Source organism: Belonocnema kinseyi, chromosome 8 (genome assembly GCF_010883055.1).
Source record: "Belonocnema kinseyi isolate 2016_QV_RU_SX_M_011 chromosome 8, B_treatae_v1, whole genome shotgun sequence".
Taxonomy (NCBI): domain Eukaryota; kingdom Metazoa; phylum Arthropoda; class Insecta; order Hymenoptera; family Cynipidae; genus Belonocnema; species Belonocnema kinseyi.
The window spans coordinates 23,007,921-23,025,062 of NC_046664.1; the positions used below are offsets into that span (position 1 = coordinate 23,007,921).

General features: G+C 21.3%; 1 protein-coding gene across 1 annotated transcript in view; it reads right to left on the minus strand.

The window, feature by feature from the left end:
• LOC117178095 (equilibrative nucleoside transporter 1) overlaps positions 1-17,142 on the minus strand; it is a 52,252-nt gene continuing 35,110 nt past the window's right edge. Inside the window, exons 8-11 of the mRNA XM_033369335.1 lie at positions 16,681-16,921; positions 10,053-10,138; positions 4,481-4,680; positions 1-381 (exon numbers count right to left, since the gene is read on the minus strand). Coding sequence (XP_033225226.1) covers positions 270-381; positions 4,481-4,680; positions 10,053-10,138; positions 16,681-16,921 — 639 coding nt within the window. The 3' untranslated portion in view covers positions 1-269. The remainder of the gene's footprint in view (positions 382-4,480; positions 4,681-10,052; positions 10,139-16,680; positions 16,922-17,142) is intronic.

Below are 17,142 nucleotides of genomic sequence, written 5' to 3' on the forward strand. Positions count from 1 at the left end.
AACATATTTAAAATTCTAAAATTCAGATCGTTAACAATTAATACAAATATTAATTGCTAATTCTTGATTTAAATACTTTTTTTTCTATCATACTATCAAATAATATATGCAGAATTATAATTACAGTATGAAAAAATTGTTTAAAAAAAACATACCTAAACTAAATGGTGACGAATCGACACCAAATGTTAGATGAGTCAGTAAATAAAAATTCTAAATTTAAAAAAAAAAAACATTGTCTCTTTGTGTTAAATGATTTTTTTCGATTTTTAAAGTACTTTCACCAGACCGAGGCTTACTGCCGATCCAAAAGAAATTCCCAATCCTAGGAAACCTCCCATCATCGCGGAAGCAACCTCTCTTTCTTGAGGATCAACAACTCTGAAAAGAATGCAAAAAAAAATTATTATATTAATTATATTTATATTACTTATTAAAATTATATTTTTAAATATCTGAAAAGAGTAAATTTACAAAAAAAGTAGAGTATTTAAATTTCAGTTTAAAATATGAATTTTTATCACAAAAACAAACGAATTTTCAAAAGAAAAATTAGTGCTATTAATGAAATTTATATTATTTAATAAAATTATATTTTAAATATCTGAAATGGGTAAATTTACAATAAAAAATAGAATAGTTATATTTTAGTTAAAAAATGATTTTTCGAAACAATATTTAATTTTTTCACGAAAATTGTTTAATTTTCAACCAAATAAGTTAATTTTTCAAGCAAGAAGATTAATTTTCTACCATCAAAGACAAATTTTAAATAAAATGCATAAATTTTCATAAGAAAAAATAATTATATTAATTTAATTTATATTACTTATTAAAATTATATTTTAAATATCTGAAAAGGGCAAATTTTCAATTAAAAATATAATAGTTAAATTTCAGTTAAAAAAATTAATTTTGAACACAAAACAAACGAATTTTCAAAACCAAATTTTAATTTTTTCACCAAAATTGTTCAATTTTCAACCAAAAAAGTTAATTTTTCAAGCAAGAATATTAATTTTCTACCGGCCAAGACGAATTTTTAATAAAATACATGAATTTTCAAAAGAAAAATTAGTTAAATTAATTAAATTTATATTTTTTATACAAATTATTTTTTTAATATCTGATTTAAATATTTGAAAAGGGAAAATTTACAATAAAAAATAGAATAGTTAAATTTCAGTTAAAAAATGAATTTTCAAAACAAAAAAAAACGAATTTTCAAACCAATATTTAAATTTTTCACCAAAATTGTTCAGTTTTACAACAAAAAAGTTAAATTATTAAGTAAGAAGATTAATTTTCTACCAGCAAAGACGAATTTTTAATCAAATACATGAATTTTCAAAAGAAAAATTAGTTATATTTATTAAATTTATATTTTTTATACAAATTATTTTTTTAATATCTGATTTAAATATTTGAAAAGGGAAAATTTACAATAAAAAATAGAATAGTTAAATTTCAGTTAAAAAATGAATTTTCAAAACAAAAAAAAAAACGAATTATCAAAACAATATTTTAATTTTTCACAAAAATTTTACAATTGACAAACAAAAAAGTTAATTTTTTAATTAAGAACTTTAATTTTCTACCAGCAAAGGCGAATTTTTAATAAAATGTATGAATTTTTAAAAAAAATTAATTATATCAAATATATCAATTAAATTTATATTATTTATTAAAATGTTATTTTAAATATCTGATTTAAATACCTGAAAAGGGTCAATTTACAATAAAAAATAGAATAGTTAAATTTCAATTAAAAAATGAATGTTCAAAACAAACAAAAAAAGAATGACCAAAACAATATTAAAATTTTTTTACAAAAATTTTACAATTTTCAACCAAAAAAGTTCATTTTTGAAGTGAGAACATTAATTTTCTACCAGCAAAGACGAATATTTAATAAAATGCATGAATTTTGAAAAGAAAATTTAGTTACATTAATTTAATTTATATTATTTATTAGAATAATATTTTAAATATCTGAAAAGTGTAAAATTTACGATAAAAAATAGAATGGTTAAATTTCATTTAAAAAAATGAATTTTCAAAAGAAAAATTAATTACATTAATTTAATTTATTAAATTTATATTTTTTATACAAATAATTTTTTTAATATCTGATTTAAAAATTTGAAAAGGGAAAATTTACAATAAAAAATAGAATAGTTAAATTTCAGTTAAAAAATGAATTTTCAAAACAAAAAAAAAACGAATTATCAAAACAATATTTTAATTTTTCACAAAAATTTTACAATTGACAAACAAAAAAGTTAATTTTTCAATTAAGAACTTTAATTTTCTACCAGCAAAGGTGAATTTAAAAAAAAAATGCATGCACTTTAAAAAGAAAAATTAATTATGTTACATTAATTAAATTCTATATTATTTATTAAAAATATTTTAAACGTTAATTTTATTCTACATTTTTAATAAAATATTTTATTTTTTTATTTACGACTGAAAAATCCCGAAAAATAAAACTCCCGACATATTAAAATTACTGAATTGAAAAATTATGGAAAATTAAAATTCACGACTGTTTATGATATAACCGAATTTTTAAATTCCCAACAAATAAAATTATTTAATTTTGAAAAAAGTACATTATTTCTGAACTAAATTTTTGAATTTTTACAATAAATATTAATTTTTACCGGAAAAAGACGAATTTTCAACAATTTAATAAATTCTCTACTAAAAAGTTATCAGTCAAGTTTTTAGCTTGAAAAATTAATTTTCAACCAAAAAGACGAATTTTGAAGCAAGAAGATTAATTTTTTACTAGCAAAGACAAATTATTTAAATTACATTAATTTTTATCTGAAAAGGGTAAATTTACAATAAAAAACAGAAAAGTTAAATTTCCGTTGAAAAAATGAATTTTCAACACAAAAAAAACGAACTTTCACAACAATATTTAAATTGCTCAATTTTCAAACAAAAAATTTTAATTTTCAAGTAAGAAAATTAATTTTCTATCAGAAACTACGAAATTTAAAAAAAAATATATGAATTTTCAAAACAAAAATTAATTAAATTAATTATATTAATTAATATTTTCTCTTTAATTTCATATTATTTAATAAAATTATATTTTAAATATTAATTTTATTCCCAATTAGTAATAAAATAATTATTTTCTTTATCAGACTTTATTTTTCAAGTTTCAGATTGTACGGGAAGACTTAAAATCCCGAAAAATAAAATTCCCGACTGTAAACATAAAATTGCCGAATTATAAAATATCCGAACTAGATAATTCTCCAACTGAAATAATTTTAAAAATGTCTTTTTTTTAAATAAATATTTTTTTATTAAAAATACAATAAAATACTTTTGTTAAGAATTTTCTTAATGTTTAAATTTTCTAAAAATTATTGATTAAATTTAAAATAACAATTTTATAAAAAAATTTCTCCTTACATTATATAATTTTCCAAACAAACTTTGCAGAACTCAATTCAACACTGATTTATTTGAAAATTCCTTTTTTTTTTAAATTAATATTAATTTATTTATCAAAAAACATTAAATAATTTGATAAAATAATTTTCTGAAAACGTTTAAAGTGTTTTTAAATTGTAAATAAAAGAACTAAACAAAAAATTTCTTTATGAACGTTTTTTTTTATAATGCATAATAATTTTTTAAATTGCTTTTGTAATAAAAATCTTGTTCGTGTATTGTTTTCTTTCCATTGAAAAATATTTGTTTCCAATTATTGTTATTTCAAATTAAAAAAAACCATCATCTAAAACAAAATATTGAATGGCCAAAACAATGTATTTTGATTAAAATATTTCATTATTGTATTTTTAAATATATGATATTTTATAATTCAGCTATTTTCTGTCAGAAGTTTTATTATTTGAGAATTTTCCAAGTCGGTATTTTAATATTAGGCCATTCTTTAAATTCGGGAATTTTTCACCAAAAAGAAACAAATTTTGAATAAAATAGGGCAATTTTCGGTAAAAAAAAAGCTTTCAATCAAATAGCTCATTTTTCAACCAAAAAAAATGAATTTTTATTTAAAATTATGAATCTGCAATAAAAACAAATAATTTTCAACGGCAGTTTATTTTTCAATCAAGTAAGTAAACGAATTTTCAATTTAAAAAGGCAAATTTACATCTAAATTGTTAAATTTTTAATTAGAAAAGGTCAATTTTCCAACAGAAATGAGACGGATAAATTTTCAGTTGAAAAAATTAATCGCGAAAAATAAAATTCCCGAAATTATCTAATTGCCAAAATATAAAAATCCCGAAATTGAATATTCCCGGGACGACTGAAAAATCCGGAAACATAAAATTCCCGAATTGGAAAATTCTTGAAATGATAAAATGCCGAAACTAAAAATTCTCAAATTATAAAATGATAAAATTCCAAATTCAAAACATTTTCAAAATATTGTATTTTAATAAATATTATTTATTAAAAATATAATTAATTATAAATTACTTACGTAGGCACCAAGATGAAAATCATATTGCATAAGTATCCATTTGTGAGAGCGAAAATTATCGTCATGAAAATATAAAATAAATCACTGTCGATGTAAACAGGCAAATTGTGCCGTGGCTGTGCGTTACAGTACAAAAATGCTGGGACGAAAGCGACCCTTAGTATGCACATATACATTACGAGCCAAGGTTTTCCTTTGGGCTGAAAAAAAATTAATTTTTTTCTATAAATATTTTCTGAATATTCAGAATGGCAACTCAAACTTTAACAAACAAATTCCAAGCTTTTTCCCGGGTTTTTCGGTCGAAATTACCTTTTTCTTGGTTAAATTGTTGATATTAACAAATATTTAACATTAATCGCTTTATTATATAAATTTTGTAAATAATTTTAAACATTTTAGAACTCCAAGGTAAAATATATAATAAAAGTTATTGTAAAAGTGATCTTAGACTCAGATTTTCGGTTGAAAGTTAATTATTTTTATTTGAGAAGCCTACTTTTTTACGTGTGATTCAAAATTATTATTTTTTTTTGTGTTAGAAGTTTTAATAATTGATTAAAAATTTAATTTTTTGTTTGTACATTTAAATACTTTCGTGAAAAGGAAAAAAAAGTTATCTGATTGGATTTAAAATTCATCTATTGGTAGAATAATCATTTTTATGGCTGAAAGTTAATTGATATAAATTGAAAAATTTACTATCATAATTTAATTTCAGAATTGATCTTTTTTGGATAAAAATTAGACTATTCTTTTGACAATTCAACTGTTTTGTTAAAAATTTATTATTTTTTTTGTCGAAAATTCAACTTATTTGCTTGAAAATTGAATTAAATTATTAAAATTTTAAGTATTTTGTTTAAAACTCATCTTTTTAAGTCGACAATTCAGCTTTTTGGTTGAAAGTTAATTATTTTTATTTAAAAAGTCTAATTTTGTATGTGTGGTTCAGAATTAATTTTTTCTTGTTAGAAATTTTAATAATTGGTTAAAAATTTAATTTGTTGTTTATAAATTTAAATACTCTCCTGAAAACGAATTTTATTCGCAAATTCAGCTTTTTTGTTTTACATTCATCATTTTGAAGTTATTTTTTTTTAAATAAAAATTTAACTCTTTTTTTGACAATTCAACTCTTTTCTTAAAAAGTTATTATTTTTCGTCGAAAATTCAACTTATTTGGTTGAAAATTTATTATTTTTATTTGAAAACAATACTTTTTATATATTTGTTTAAATTTGTCTTTTTTTCTAATTAAAAATTTTACTTTTCGTTGAAAGTTAATTATTTTTATTGGAAAAGTCTACTATTATATGTGTAATTCAGAATTCAGTTTTTGTGTTAAAAATTCTACTAATTAGTTAAAAATAATTGTTTTTTTCATAATTCAACTACTTTTAAATAAGGAATTTTTTGTCGAAATTTAAGCTGTTTTGTTGCAAATTGATCTTCTTGGATAGAAAATTCGTTCTTTTGAATTAAAAATTCATCTTTTCGTAAAAAATTCGTCTTTTTTGGTTAAAAATTTAATTATTTTGTTAAAAAGTCATCTGGTTTAGTAGATAATTTAACTTTTTGGTTTGAAAACTTATATATTCTTAATTATTTTTATATTTTTGATTCAGAATTTATCTCTTTTTGTTAAAAAATACACTAATTGGTTGAAAATTTAATTATATTATTAATGATTTACATGTTTTTTTTTAAATTTTTCTTTTTTTTCCAAAATTCAACTTATTTGGTTGAAAATTAAGTTTTTTTTTTCTTTCAGATTCTACTTTTTATATCTCTGTTTCCAAATTCATATTTTCTGGTAAAAAATTCTACTATTTGGTTGAAAATTGAATTATATTGTTAAAATTTCAAGAATTTTGTTTAAAACTCATCTTTTTAGGTCGACAATTTAACCTTTAAATTTTGTTTGAAAGTTAATTATTTTTATTTGAAAATTCTACTATGTTATTTATTTTTTTGTTAATTTAACTACTTTCTTGAAGATGCAGCATTTTTTCAAAAATTCAGCTCTTTTCTTTCGCATTTATCATTTTCAATAAAAAATTAATCTGATTTTGGTCGAAAATACATCTTTTTTGTAAAAAAAATCTATTATTTGATAGGAAATTCAATTATATTAGTGAAATTTCCAAAATTTTGTTCAAAATTCAAGTATTTTGTCAAAATCTCATCTTTTTAGGTCGACAGTCATTCAACTTTTTGGTTGAAAATTAATGATTTTTGGTCGAAAGTTAATTACTTTTATTTGAAAATTTAGTTATTTTAAAATTTAGTTATCTATTTGATAATTCGTTTATTTTCTTAAATTTTTTTTTTCTCAAAAATTCATCTATTGCTAGAATATAAATTTTTTCAGTCAAAATAAATTATTTTTTATTAAAAAATCTACCTCCATATTTACCTTTTACCATTTTTTTTTTGTTACAAATTTTACATATTGGTTGAAAATTTAATTATTCTGTTAATAATTTACTTGTTTTCTCAAAAAGTTATCTTTTTTGGTAGAAAATTTAAATTATTTGGTAGAGAATTAAGTATTTTAATTTTTGTTAAAATCTCATCTTTTTAGTTCGACAATTATTCAACTTTTTGTTTAAACACTAATATTTTTTGTTGTAAGTTAATTATTTTTATTTGAGAAGTCTACTATTATATTTTTGTTTCAGAATTTATATATTTTTGTTTAAAAAATCTACTTATTGGTTACAAATTTAATGATTTTATTAATAATTCACCTGCTTTCTTAAAAAGTCATATTTTTTTGGTCGAAAATTCAACTTATTTGACTGAAAATTAAGTATTTTAATTTTAAAAGTGTTTTCTACTCTACTATTTGGTTGAAAATTTAATTTTTTTTCTTAATTTAACTATTGACTTTACTAAAAAGGCACTTTTTGTCGAACATTTAACAAAAAAATAAATAAATAAAAAAATTAATGTTTTATCGAAAATTTAAGAAATTAATTAAATTTTCAAAAAAATAGTGTAATTATTACCCAAAAGAAATAAATTCTGAAACAAAAATTTGATAGTAAATTTTTCAAGTAGAAATAATTAATGTTCAGCCAATAAAAATGAATTTTCAACCAAAAATGATGAGTTTTCTACCAAAAAAATGAATTTTTAATATGACAGGATTAATTTTTTACCAAAAAAGATGACTGTTGAAAAAAATAGATGAATTTTACAACAAATAATTAAATTTTCAAATGAATAGCTAAATTTTCAACCAAACAAGATCAATTCTGGACCAAAAATATTATATTAGGGTTTTCAATTAAAAATAATGACTTTCAACTATAATAATTGAATTTTTCCCCAAATATGATGAGTTTTCTACCAAAAACTTAATTTTAAATATAAAAGAATAAATTTTCTATCCAAAAGGATGAATGTTCAACAAAATAATTCAATTTTTAACCAATTACTAAAATTTTTAACCAAAGAAGAAGAATTTGGAAACAAAAATATAAAAGAACGGATTTTCGACAAAAAAAAAGATTAATTGGAAACAATAGTTTAATTTTTAAGAAAATAATCAGAATTTTAACCAAAAAATATGACTTTTCTAAGATAAGAATAATTTTTAATCCAAAAGGTCGAACCTAAATTTGAGAAAAAAATGATCTTTTAAGAAATTAGTTAAATAGGGGAAAAAATTTAACAAATTAGTAGAATTTTCAACACAAAAAAAAAGGATAGAACGAAGTAGCTTTCAAACAAACAGTTGAATTTTCAAGTAAAAAAGAAAAGTTTTTATTAAAATACATCATTTTCAAATAAATAGTATAATTTTCTACCAGATTTTTTTTCGAACCAAGGATATAAAAAGTAGACTTTTCAAAAAGAAAGACTTAATTTAAAACCAAAAAAGATGACTTTTCTACAAAAGATTAATTTTTAATACGAAAGGACCAATTTTTTATCCAAGAAGATATTTTGCAACAATACAGCCTAATTTTCGATAAAAAATTATTTTTTTAAAAAAGTATTGGAATTATAAAAACAAATTTTTTTAACTAATTGGTAGAATTTTTAACACCAAAAAATGAATTCTGAAATAAACATATAATAGTAGACTCTTCAAAAAAAAAATTAACTTTCAACCAAAAAGAAGATTTTTTTACTAGAAAAAAATTTAAACAAAGATATAAAAAGTAGAGTTTTTAAATAAAAGTATTTAACTTTCAACCATATAAGGTATTTTTTCAATAAAAAAAAGATAACTTAAAAAAAAAACAGTTGAATTGTCAAAAAAATAGTATAACTTTTATCCAAAAGAGACAAATTCTCAAACAAAAATATGATACTAAATTTTATGAATAAAAATAATTAATTTTCGCCCATAAAAAATCAATTTTTAACCAAAACGATGAGCTTTCAACCAAAAAAGTTGATTTTTCTTAAATTTGAATTTTCAAAAAATTGATAAAACTCTAAATCAAGTAGTCGAATTTTTATCAAAAAGAATTCTGGAACGAAAATTTTATAATAGGTTTTTTAATCAAATATAATGATTTAATTTTAACCATAAAAAAATAATTTTTAACCAAAGAAGATCAATTTTCTACCAAAAGACGAATTTCCTATTTCCAAGAACGGATTTTGGACACAAAAAAATTACTTTGAAACAATAGTTTAATTTTTTTAAAATTATTATTAAATTTTCAACCAAGTAGGGGAATTTTTATCCAAAAGAGGTCAATTCTGGACCAAAAATATGATAGTAGCAACAAACCAGATGAATTGACGTCAAAAAATGCCTTTTTAAGAAAATAGTTAAATTATGAAAAAAAAGTATTTTTCACCAATTATTCTCTTGAAGTTTTTTAATTAACGCCTGAAATTCTTTTGAATTTCGTCAAATTCTTTTGAATTTTCTTGAATTCTTTCATATTTTTCAATTGTTTTTAGTGCACTTGATTTTTTTTTTTAGTTCACGTTGAATTATTATGAAGGACTTTTTTTCCAATTCATTTGAATTCTTTTGAATTTCAGTTGTAGAATTGTTTTGAAGTCTTATGAATTTATTCTGAATTCGTTAAAAAACATCAGGAATTCTTAAAAATTTCATCGAAATTGTTCGAAAGAAAATTAGTCATATTTTTCGTTAGAAATTTTTTAATTTAAGTCACTTTTTCACTTGAAAAAAAAAATAAATTGGGATGTGGCCCTAAGAATAAGAAACTAAAAATTAAAAAAATATATATTAACAATTATTTTAGCCCATTTATAAAAGATTCTATCATAAAAATGTCAAAAATAATGTTTCAAAAATTTTCCTGTTTAAATATTAATCATCAGGGAAAATTAAAAATTAGGGAAGTCAGGGAATTTTGAAACGGAAGTTTTGCGGCTACCCTGGCTCTTGTAAAAATTTGCAATAGCAAATTACTACAAATATTTTTACGTACAATAAATAATTGAATTTTGAGCAAGAATTACTTTTAAAAATATAGTTTCGTTTTAGTTTCAAATTAAACAAGGTATTTTAAATATTAAGTCTTAAAATTAGGAGAATCTTTTTTTTATTATTATTATTTTGAAAACTTACCCATAAAAAAATTCCTGATATCAATCTACCAGCGTAATCACCGCAACTGAATAATAAATATGTGACAACTGGTACGAAATAAATATCTGAAACAGAAGAAAGGATTTAAAAATAAGTATTTCAAGAAATTATTTTAATTTTTTTTTTAATTTTATCAATTTCTTTCTTAAACTGCGAAAATTGGAAATTTTGGTTTTTAAATCTTTCAAGACTTTTTGAAATATTTATGAAATTATTTAAATCTTTGTATGATGATTTGAAATATTTTAAATCTTTGAAATATTTTTTAAATCTTACAAATCTTAGCGAAATGTTTTAAATCTTCTGAAAATTTCGAAATATTTTAAATTTTTGTGAAATGTTTTGAAAGCTCTTTTATTATTTATAAAATATTTTAAGCCTTTTTAGAATATTTGAAATATTTTTTTAATCTTTTGAAATATTGTGAAATATTTTGAAATCTTTAAAACTTTTATGAAAAATATTGAAATTTTTGGAATACCTTGTGAAATCCTTTAAGCATTTGTGAAATCTTTTCAATCTTTAAAATTTTTGTGAAATCTTTGAAATCTAATAAGTATTTTGATATCTTTGAAATCTACAAAAAGCTTTTAAATCTTTGTGAAATCATTGAAAATTTAGAAATCTTCTAAAACTTTTGTGAAATCTTTGCAATCTTTAAAATCTTTTAAATATATTAAAATATTTTAAACCATTGTGAAATATATTGAAAGCTCTTGAAATATTTAAAATCTTTGAGATTTTAAAAAATATTTCAAATATTTGTAAAATCTTTTAAATATATTTTAAATCTTTAACATCTTTAAAATATTTTGCAACATTTTTAAATATTTGAAGCCTTTGTCAAATTTATTGAAAGCTCTTGAATACCCTGTGAAGTCTTTTAAACTTTTATGAAATCTTTGAAGTCTGTGAAATAATTTGATATCTTTGAAAACTGTAAAATGTTTTAAGTAATTGTAAAATCATTTGAGCTTTTCGAAATATTTTGATACCTTTGTGAATTTATTCAAATCCCTTGAAATCTTTGAAATATTTTGAAATATTTTGAAGCTTTTAAAGTCTTTTGGAATATTCGTAAAATATTTGATAAATCTTGAAAATTTTTGTCAAATCTTTTAAATCTGTAAAATCTCTTAAAATCTTTGAAAACTGTAGAATGTTTTAAATGCTTGTGAAATCACTGAAAGTTTTCGAAAGCTTTTAAAAAACTTGTGAAATTTATTTACAGATCCTGAAATATTTGATTCCTTTGTGAAGTTTATTCAAATTTCTTTAAATCTTTGTGGATTCATTGAAAACGTTCAAATTTTTTAGATCTCCAAAAAAAAATTTGAAAAATGTATTGAAAGATCTTGAAATCTTTGTGAAATCTTTGTGAAATATTTGTTAATCTTTGAAATTCTTATGAAATCTCTGAAACTTTTTGAAATCTTTCGAAAAATTTCTGAAATTTATTTAAAGTTCCTGAAATCTTTGATTCTTTTGGGAAAATGATTTAATTCTCTTGAAATTATTGAAAATCTTCAAATCTTTTAAATCTTCTGAAATCTTTTAAAAGCTCTGACAACTTTGTGAAATCCGTAAAAAATCTCTTGAAACCTTTGTGAAATCTTTTAAAATCTTGGAAAGCTGTCAAACGTTTTAAATCTTGTTCAAATCACTGACTCTTTGAAATCTTTTGAAACCTTTGTGAAATTTATCCAACGATCGTGAAATCTTTGATTCCTTTAAGAAATTTATTCAAATCCCTTGAAATCTACGAAATCCTTCATATTTCTAAAATCTTCTGAAACATTTTGAAACCATTGTGAAATATATTTAACGATACCTGAAATCTTTAATACCTTGGTGACATTTATTTAAATTTCTTTAAATCTTTGTGAAATCTTTGAAAACCTTTAAATTTTTAAGATCTTCTAAAAAAGTTTGAAACATTTGTAAAATGTATTGAAATCTCTCGAAATCTTTGAAAACCTTCAAATCTTTGAAATCTTCTCAAATACTTTGAAACATTTGTGAAATGTATTAAAAGATCTTGAAATCTTTGTGAAATCTTGGAAATCTGTTGGAATCTTTGTAAAATATTTATAAATTTATGTAAAATCACTTAAAATTTCGAAATCATTTGAATCTTTGTGAAATCTATTGAGACCTTTAGGAAATATTAAAAATCTTCTGAAATCTTCTGAAATATTTTGAAATCTTTAACAACTTTGTAAAATCTATCAAAATCCCTTCAAACCTTTGTGAAATCTTTGAAATCTGTGAAAGATCTTACAATCTTTTTGAATTTTTGTGAAATATTTGTTAATCTTTGAAATCTGCGACATATTTCTAAATCTTCTAAAACTGTGAAATGTTTTTCAACTTTGTGAAATCACTGAAACTTTTTAAAATCTTTTGAAACCTTTATGAAATTGATTTAGAGATCCTGAAATCTTTGCGAAATCTTTAAAATCTTTGTGAGTTTATTGAAGTATCTTTAAATCTATGTGGAATCTTTGGAAAACCTCAAATTTTTTAAATCTTCTAAAAAAATTTGAAACATTTGTGAAATCTATTGAAAGATCCTGAAATCTTTCAAACCTTTGTGAATGTTATTTAAATCTTCGTGAAATCTTTGAAATCTTCTAAATATTTTGAAATATTTGGAATCTTCTAAATATTTTAAAACCTTTAAAAACCTTTGGGAATCTTTGTGAAACATTTGTTAATATTTGAAATCTGTTTAAATCTTCTAAAAATGTAGAATATTTTAAATCTATATGAAATCACTAAAACTTTTCGACATCTTTTGAGACCTTTGGGAAATATTTCAAATCTTTCACATCTTCTGAAATGTTTTGAAATCTTTGTGAAATCTATGAAAATCTTAAAATCTTTGTGAAATTTATTTAAAGATCCTGAAATCTTTGTGGAATCTTTGAAAACCTTCAAATCTTTGAAATCTTCTGAAATAATTTGGAACATTTGTGAAATGCATTGAAAGATCTTGAAATCTTTCTGAAATCTTCGAAATCTTCTAAATATTTTGAAACCTTCGAAATCTGTTGGAATCTTTGTGAAATATTTTTTTTTTAATCTTTGAAATCTTCTAAAATCTTTTGAAATCTTTGACAACTTTGTGAAATCTATCAAAATCTTTTGAAATCTTTGTGAAATTTTTTTAATCTGTGAAATATTTCGAAATCTTCGAGAACTGTGAAATGTTTTGAATCCTTGAGAAATCACTGAAACTTTTTGAAATCTTTTGCAATCTTTGTGAAATATTTATAAATCTATGTTAAATCACTTAAACTTTTCGAAATCTTTTGAGCCTTTTTGAAATCTGTTGAAACCTATGAGAAATATTTAAAATCTTCTGAAATGTTTTGAAATCTTTGTGAAATCTACCAAAATCTTTTGAAATCTTTGTGAAATCTATCAAAATCTTTTGAAATCTTTGTGATTTTTTTTGAATACGTGAAATATGTTTAAATCTTCGAAAAAAGTAAAATGTTTTTCATCTTTGTTAAATCACTAAAAGTTTTTGAAACCTTTTGAAAAATTGATGAAATTGATTTAAATATCCTCAAATCTTTGTGAAATCGTTTAAACCTTTTTATGAAATTGATTGAAATCTCTTTAAGTCTTTGTGGAATTTTTGAAAAACTTCAACATTTTTTAGATCTTGAAAAAAAATTTATAACCTTTCTGAAATGTATTGAATGATTTTGAAACCTTTGTGAAATCTTTGTAAAATCTTTTAAAGCCTTTCTGAAATTTAATGAAATCTTTGTGGAATTTTTTTAATCTTCTGAAATATTTATCTATGAAATCTTTGAAGTCTTCTGAAATATTTTGAAACATTTGTGAAATATTTGTGAAATCTGGGAAATATTTGAAATCTTTTAAGATCTTCGAAAACTGTAAAATATTTTTAATCCTTGTGAAATCACTAGAACTTTCTGAAATTTTTTGAAAACTTTGTGAAATTTATTCAAAGCTCTTCAAAGCTTTGAGCAATCGTTGAAAACATTAAAATCTTCTGAAATATTTTGAAAAATTTATGAAATGTATAAAAAGATCTTAAAATCTTTAAAATCTTCTAAATATTTTGAAACCTTTGAAATCTTTTGGAATCTTTGTGAAATATTTGTTAATCTTTGAAATCTGTTAAATCTGTTTAAATTTTCGGAAACTGTCGAATGTTTTAAATCTATGTGAAATAACTTAAACTTTTCGAAATCTTTTGAGCCTTTGTGAAATCTGTTGAGACTTTTGGAAAAAAATTTGAAATCTTGGAAATCTTCTGAAATCTTTGACAATTTTGTAAAATCTATCAAAATCTCTTGAAATCTTTGTGAAATTTTTGAAATCTGTGAAAACTTTCAAAATCTTCGAAAACTTTAAAATGTTAAAAATTTTTGTGAAATCACTGAAACTATGTGAAATCTTTTGAAACCTTTATGAAATTTATTTGAACATCCTGAAATCTTTGATTTCTTTGTGAAATGTATTCTAAAATCTTTGAAAACCTTAAAATCATTTAAATCTTCTAAAATATTTTGAAACATTTCTGAAATGTATTGAAAGACCTTGAAATCTTTGTGAAATCTTTGAAATTTAAATATTTTGAAATCTGTGAAATATTTTTAAATCTTCGAAAACTGTGAAATGTTTTAAATCCTTGAGAAATCACTGAAAATTTTTGAAATCTTTTGAAACCTTTATGAAATTGATTTAAAGAACCCGAAATCTTTGTGAAATCTTTTAAGCCTTTGTGAAATTTATTGAAATCTTTGTGAAATTTATTGAAATCTTTGTGGAATTTTTGAAATCTTCTGAAATATTATGAAACATTTGTGCAACATATTTGAAAGATTAAAAAATTTTCTTGAAATCTTCTATATATTTTAAAACCTTTAAAATCTTTTGGAACCTTCATAAAATTTTTGAAATCTGTTAAAAATTTTTAAATCTTCGAAAACTGTGAAATGTTTTTCATCTTTGTGAAGTCACTCAAACTTTTTTAATTCTTTTGAAACCTTTATGAAATTGATTTAAAGAACCCGAAATCCTTGTGAAATCTTTTAAACCTTTGTGAAATTTATTGAAATCTTTGTGAAATTTATTGAAACCTTGTGGAATTTTTGAAATCTTCTGAAATATTATGAAACATTTGTGCAACATATTTGAAAGATTAAAAAATTTTCTTGAAATCTTCTAAATATTTTAAAACCTTTAAAATCTTTTGGAACCTTCATAAAATTTTTGAAATCTGTTAAAAATTTTTAAATCTTCGAAAACTGTGAAATGTTTTTCATCTTTGTGAAGTCACTCAAACTTTTTTAATTCTTTTGAAACCTTTATGAAATTGATTTAAAGAACCCGAAATCCTTGTGAAATCTTTTAAACCTTTGTGAAATTTATTGAAATCTCTTTAAATCTTTGCAGAATCTTTGAAAACATTCTAATTTTTTTAATCTTCTAAACAAATTTGAAACGTTTGTGAAATATATTAAAATATCTCGAAATCTTCGTGAAATCTTCTAAATATTAAAAAAAATTGGGAATTTTTCTGAAATATTTGTTAATCTTTGAAATCTGTGAAATCTGTTTAAATTTTTGGAAATTGTAGAATTGTTTTAATCTATGTAAAATCACTTAAACTTTTCGAAATATTTGTGAAATCTGTTGAAACCTGTTGTAAATATTTAAAATCTTTGAAATATTTTTAAATCTTCGAAAACTGTGAAATGTTTTAAGTCCTTGAGAAATCACTGAACCTTTTTGAAATCTTTTGAAACCTTTATGAAATTGATTTAAAGAACCCGAAATCCTTGTGAAATCTTTTAAACCTTTGTGAAATTTATTGAAATCTTTGTGGAATTTTTGAAATCTTCTGAAATATTATGAAACATTTGTGCAACATATTTGAAAGATTAAAAAGTTTTCTTGAAATATTCTAAATATTAAAAAAAATTTGGAATTTTTCTGAAATATTTGTTAATCTTTGAAATCTGTGAAATCTGTTTAAATTTTTGGAAATTGTAGAATTTTTTTAATCTATGTAAAATCACTTAAACTTTTCGAAATATTTGTGAAATCTGTTGAAACCTGTTGTAAATATTTAAAATCTTTGAAATCTTCTGAAATCTTTGACAATTTTGTCAAATCTTTCAAAATCTTTTGAAATAATTGTGAAATTTTTGAAATCTGTGACATATTTTTAAATCTTCGAAAACTGTGAAATGTTTCAAATCCTTGAGAAATCACTGAACCTTTTTGAAATCTTTTGAAACCTTTATGAAATTGATTTAAAGATACCGAAATCTTCTCAAATCTTTGTGAACCCTTTTTAATCTTTCTGAAATATTTCGAGATAAGATATTATTGACAAATTGTTCTGAAATTAAGTGAATATTTTGAAATTGGATCTGACTGGCTATAAATATTTTTTTTGGTAAAATTTGTATAAAACAATTTAAAATCTTCGCAAATTGTTTCCTGTCATCTCTTAATAAAATTCTCCCTAAAATTTCAAATCTCCATACTTCATATTATTGTGATTTATTTCCTCAATTATTTCTAAATTATAATATGCATAAATAAAAAAACAAACCATTCCAGGCATGACCATGTCCTCGATTTTTACTTTCCACTAAAACCGTCACTGCTGGACAAACGCTCATCGTGACAAAAAATACTAAAAATAAACTCAATCCATATTTCCAAATTCTCTTCGCAATCCGAAGATACGAAAATTTATGTTCATGAGAAAAAGTCACATCTCCATTTACTGTATAGTTCTGCTCTCTGCTAGAATGTCGTGTTTTCACATGCGTATAATACTTGAAAAAATCCTGCAGGAATAAAACAAGAATTTAGAGAGAAAAATATTTTCAAAAGAGAACACTAATTATAATTAAAGGAAGCTTTCCATAACAGTCGTAGTTTAAGATAAGAAGCTTAGACTTAGGAGCACGTGTTCTATTAATCATGCATTCGTCAACGAATGACTAATAAGTCTGGAATCTGTAGAGTGAAATAAACATAATACTTTTTTTAATTTCCCGACAAAAGA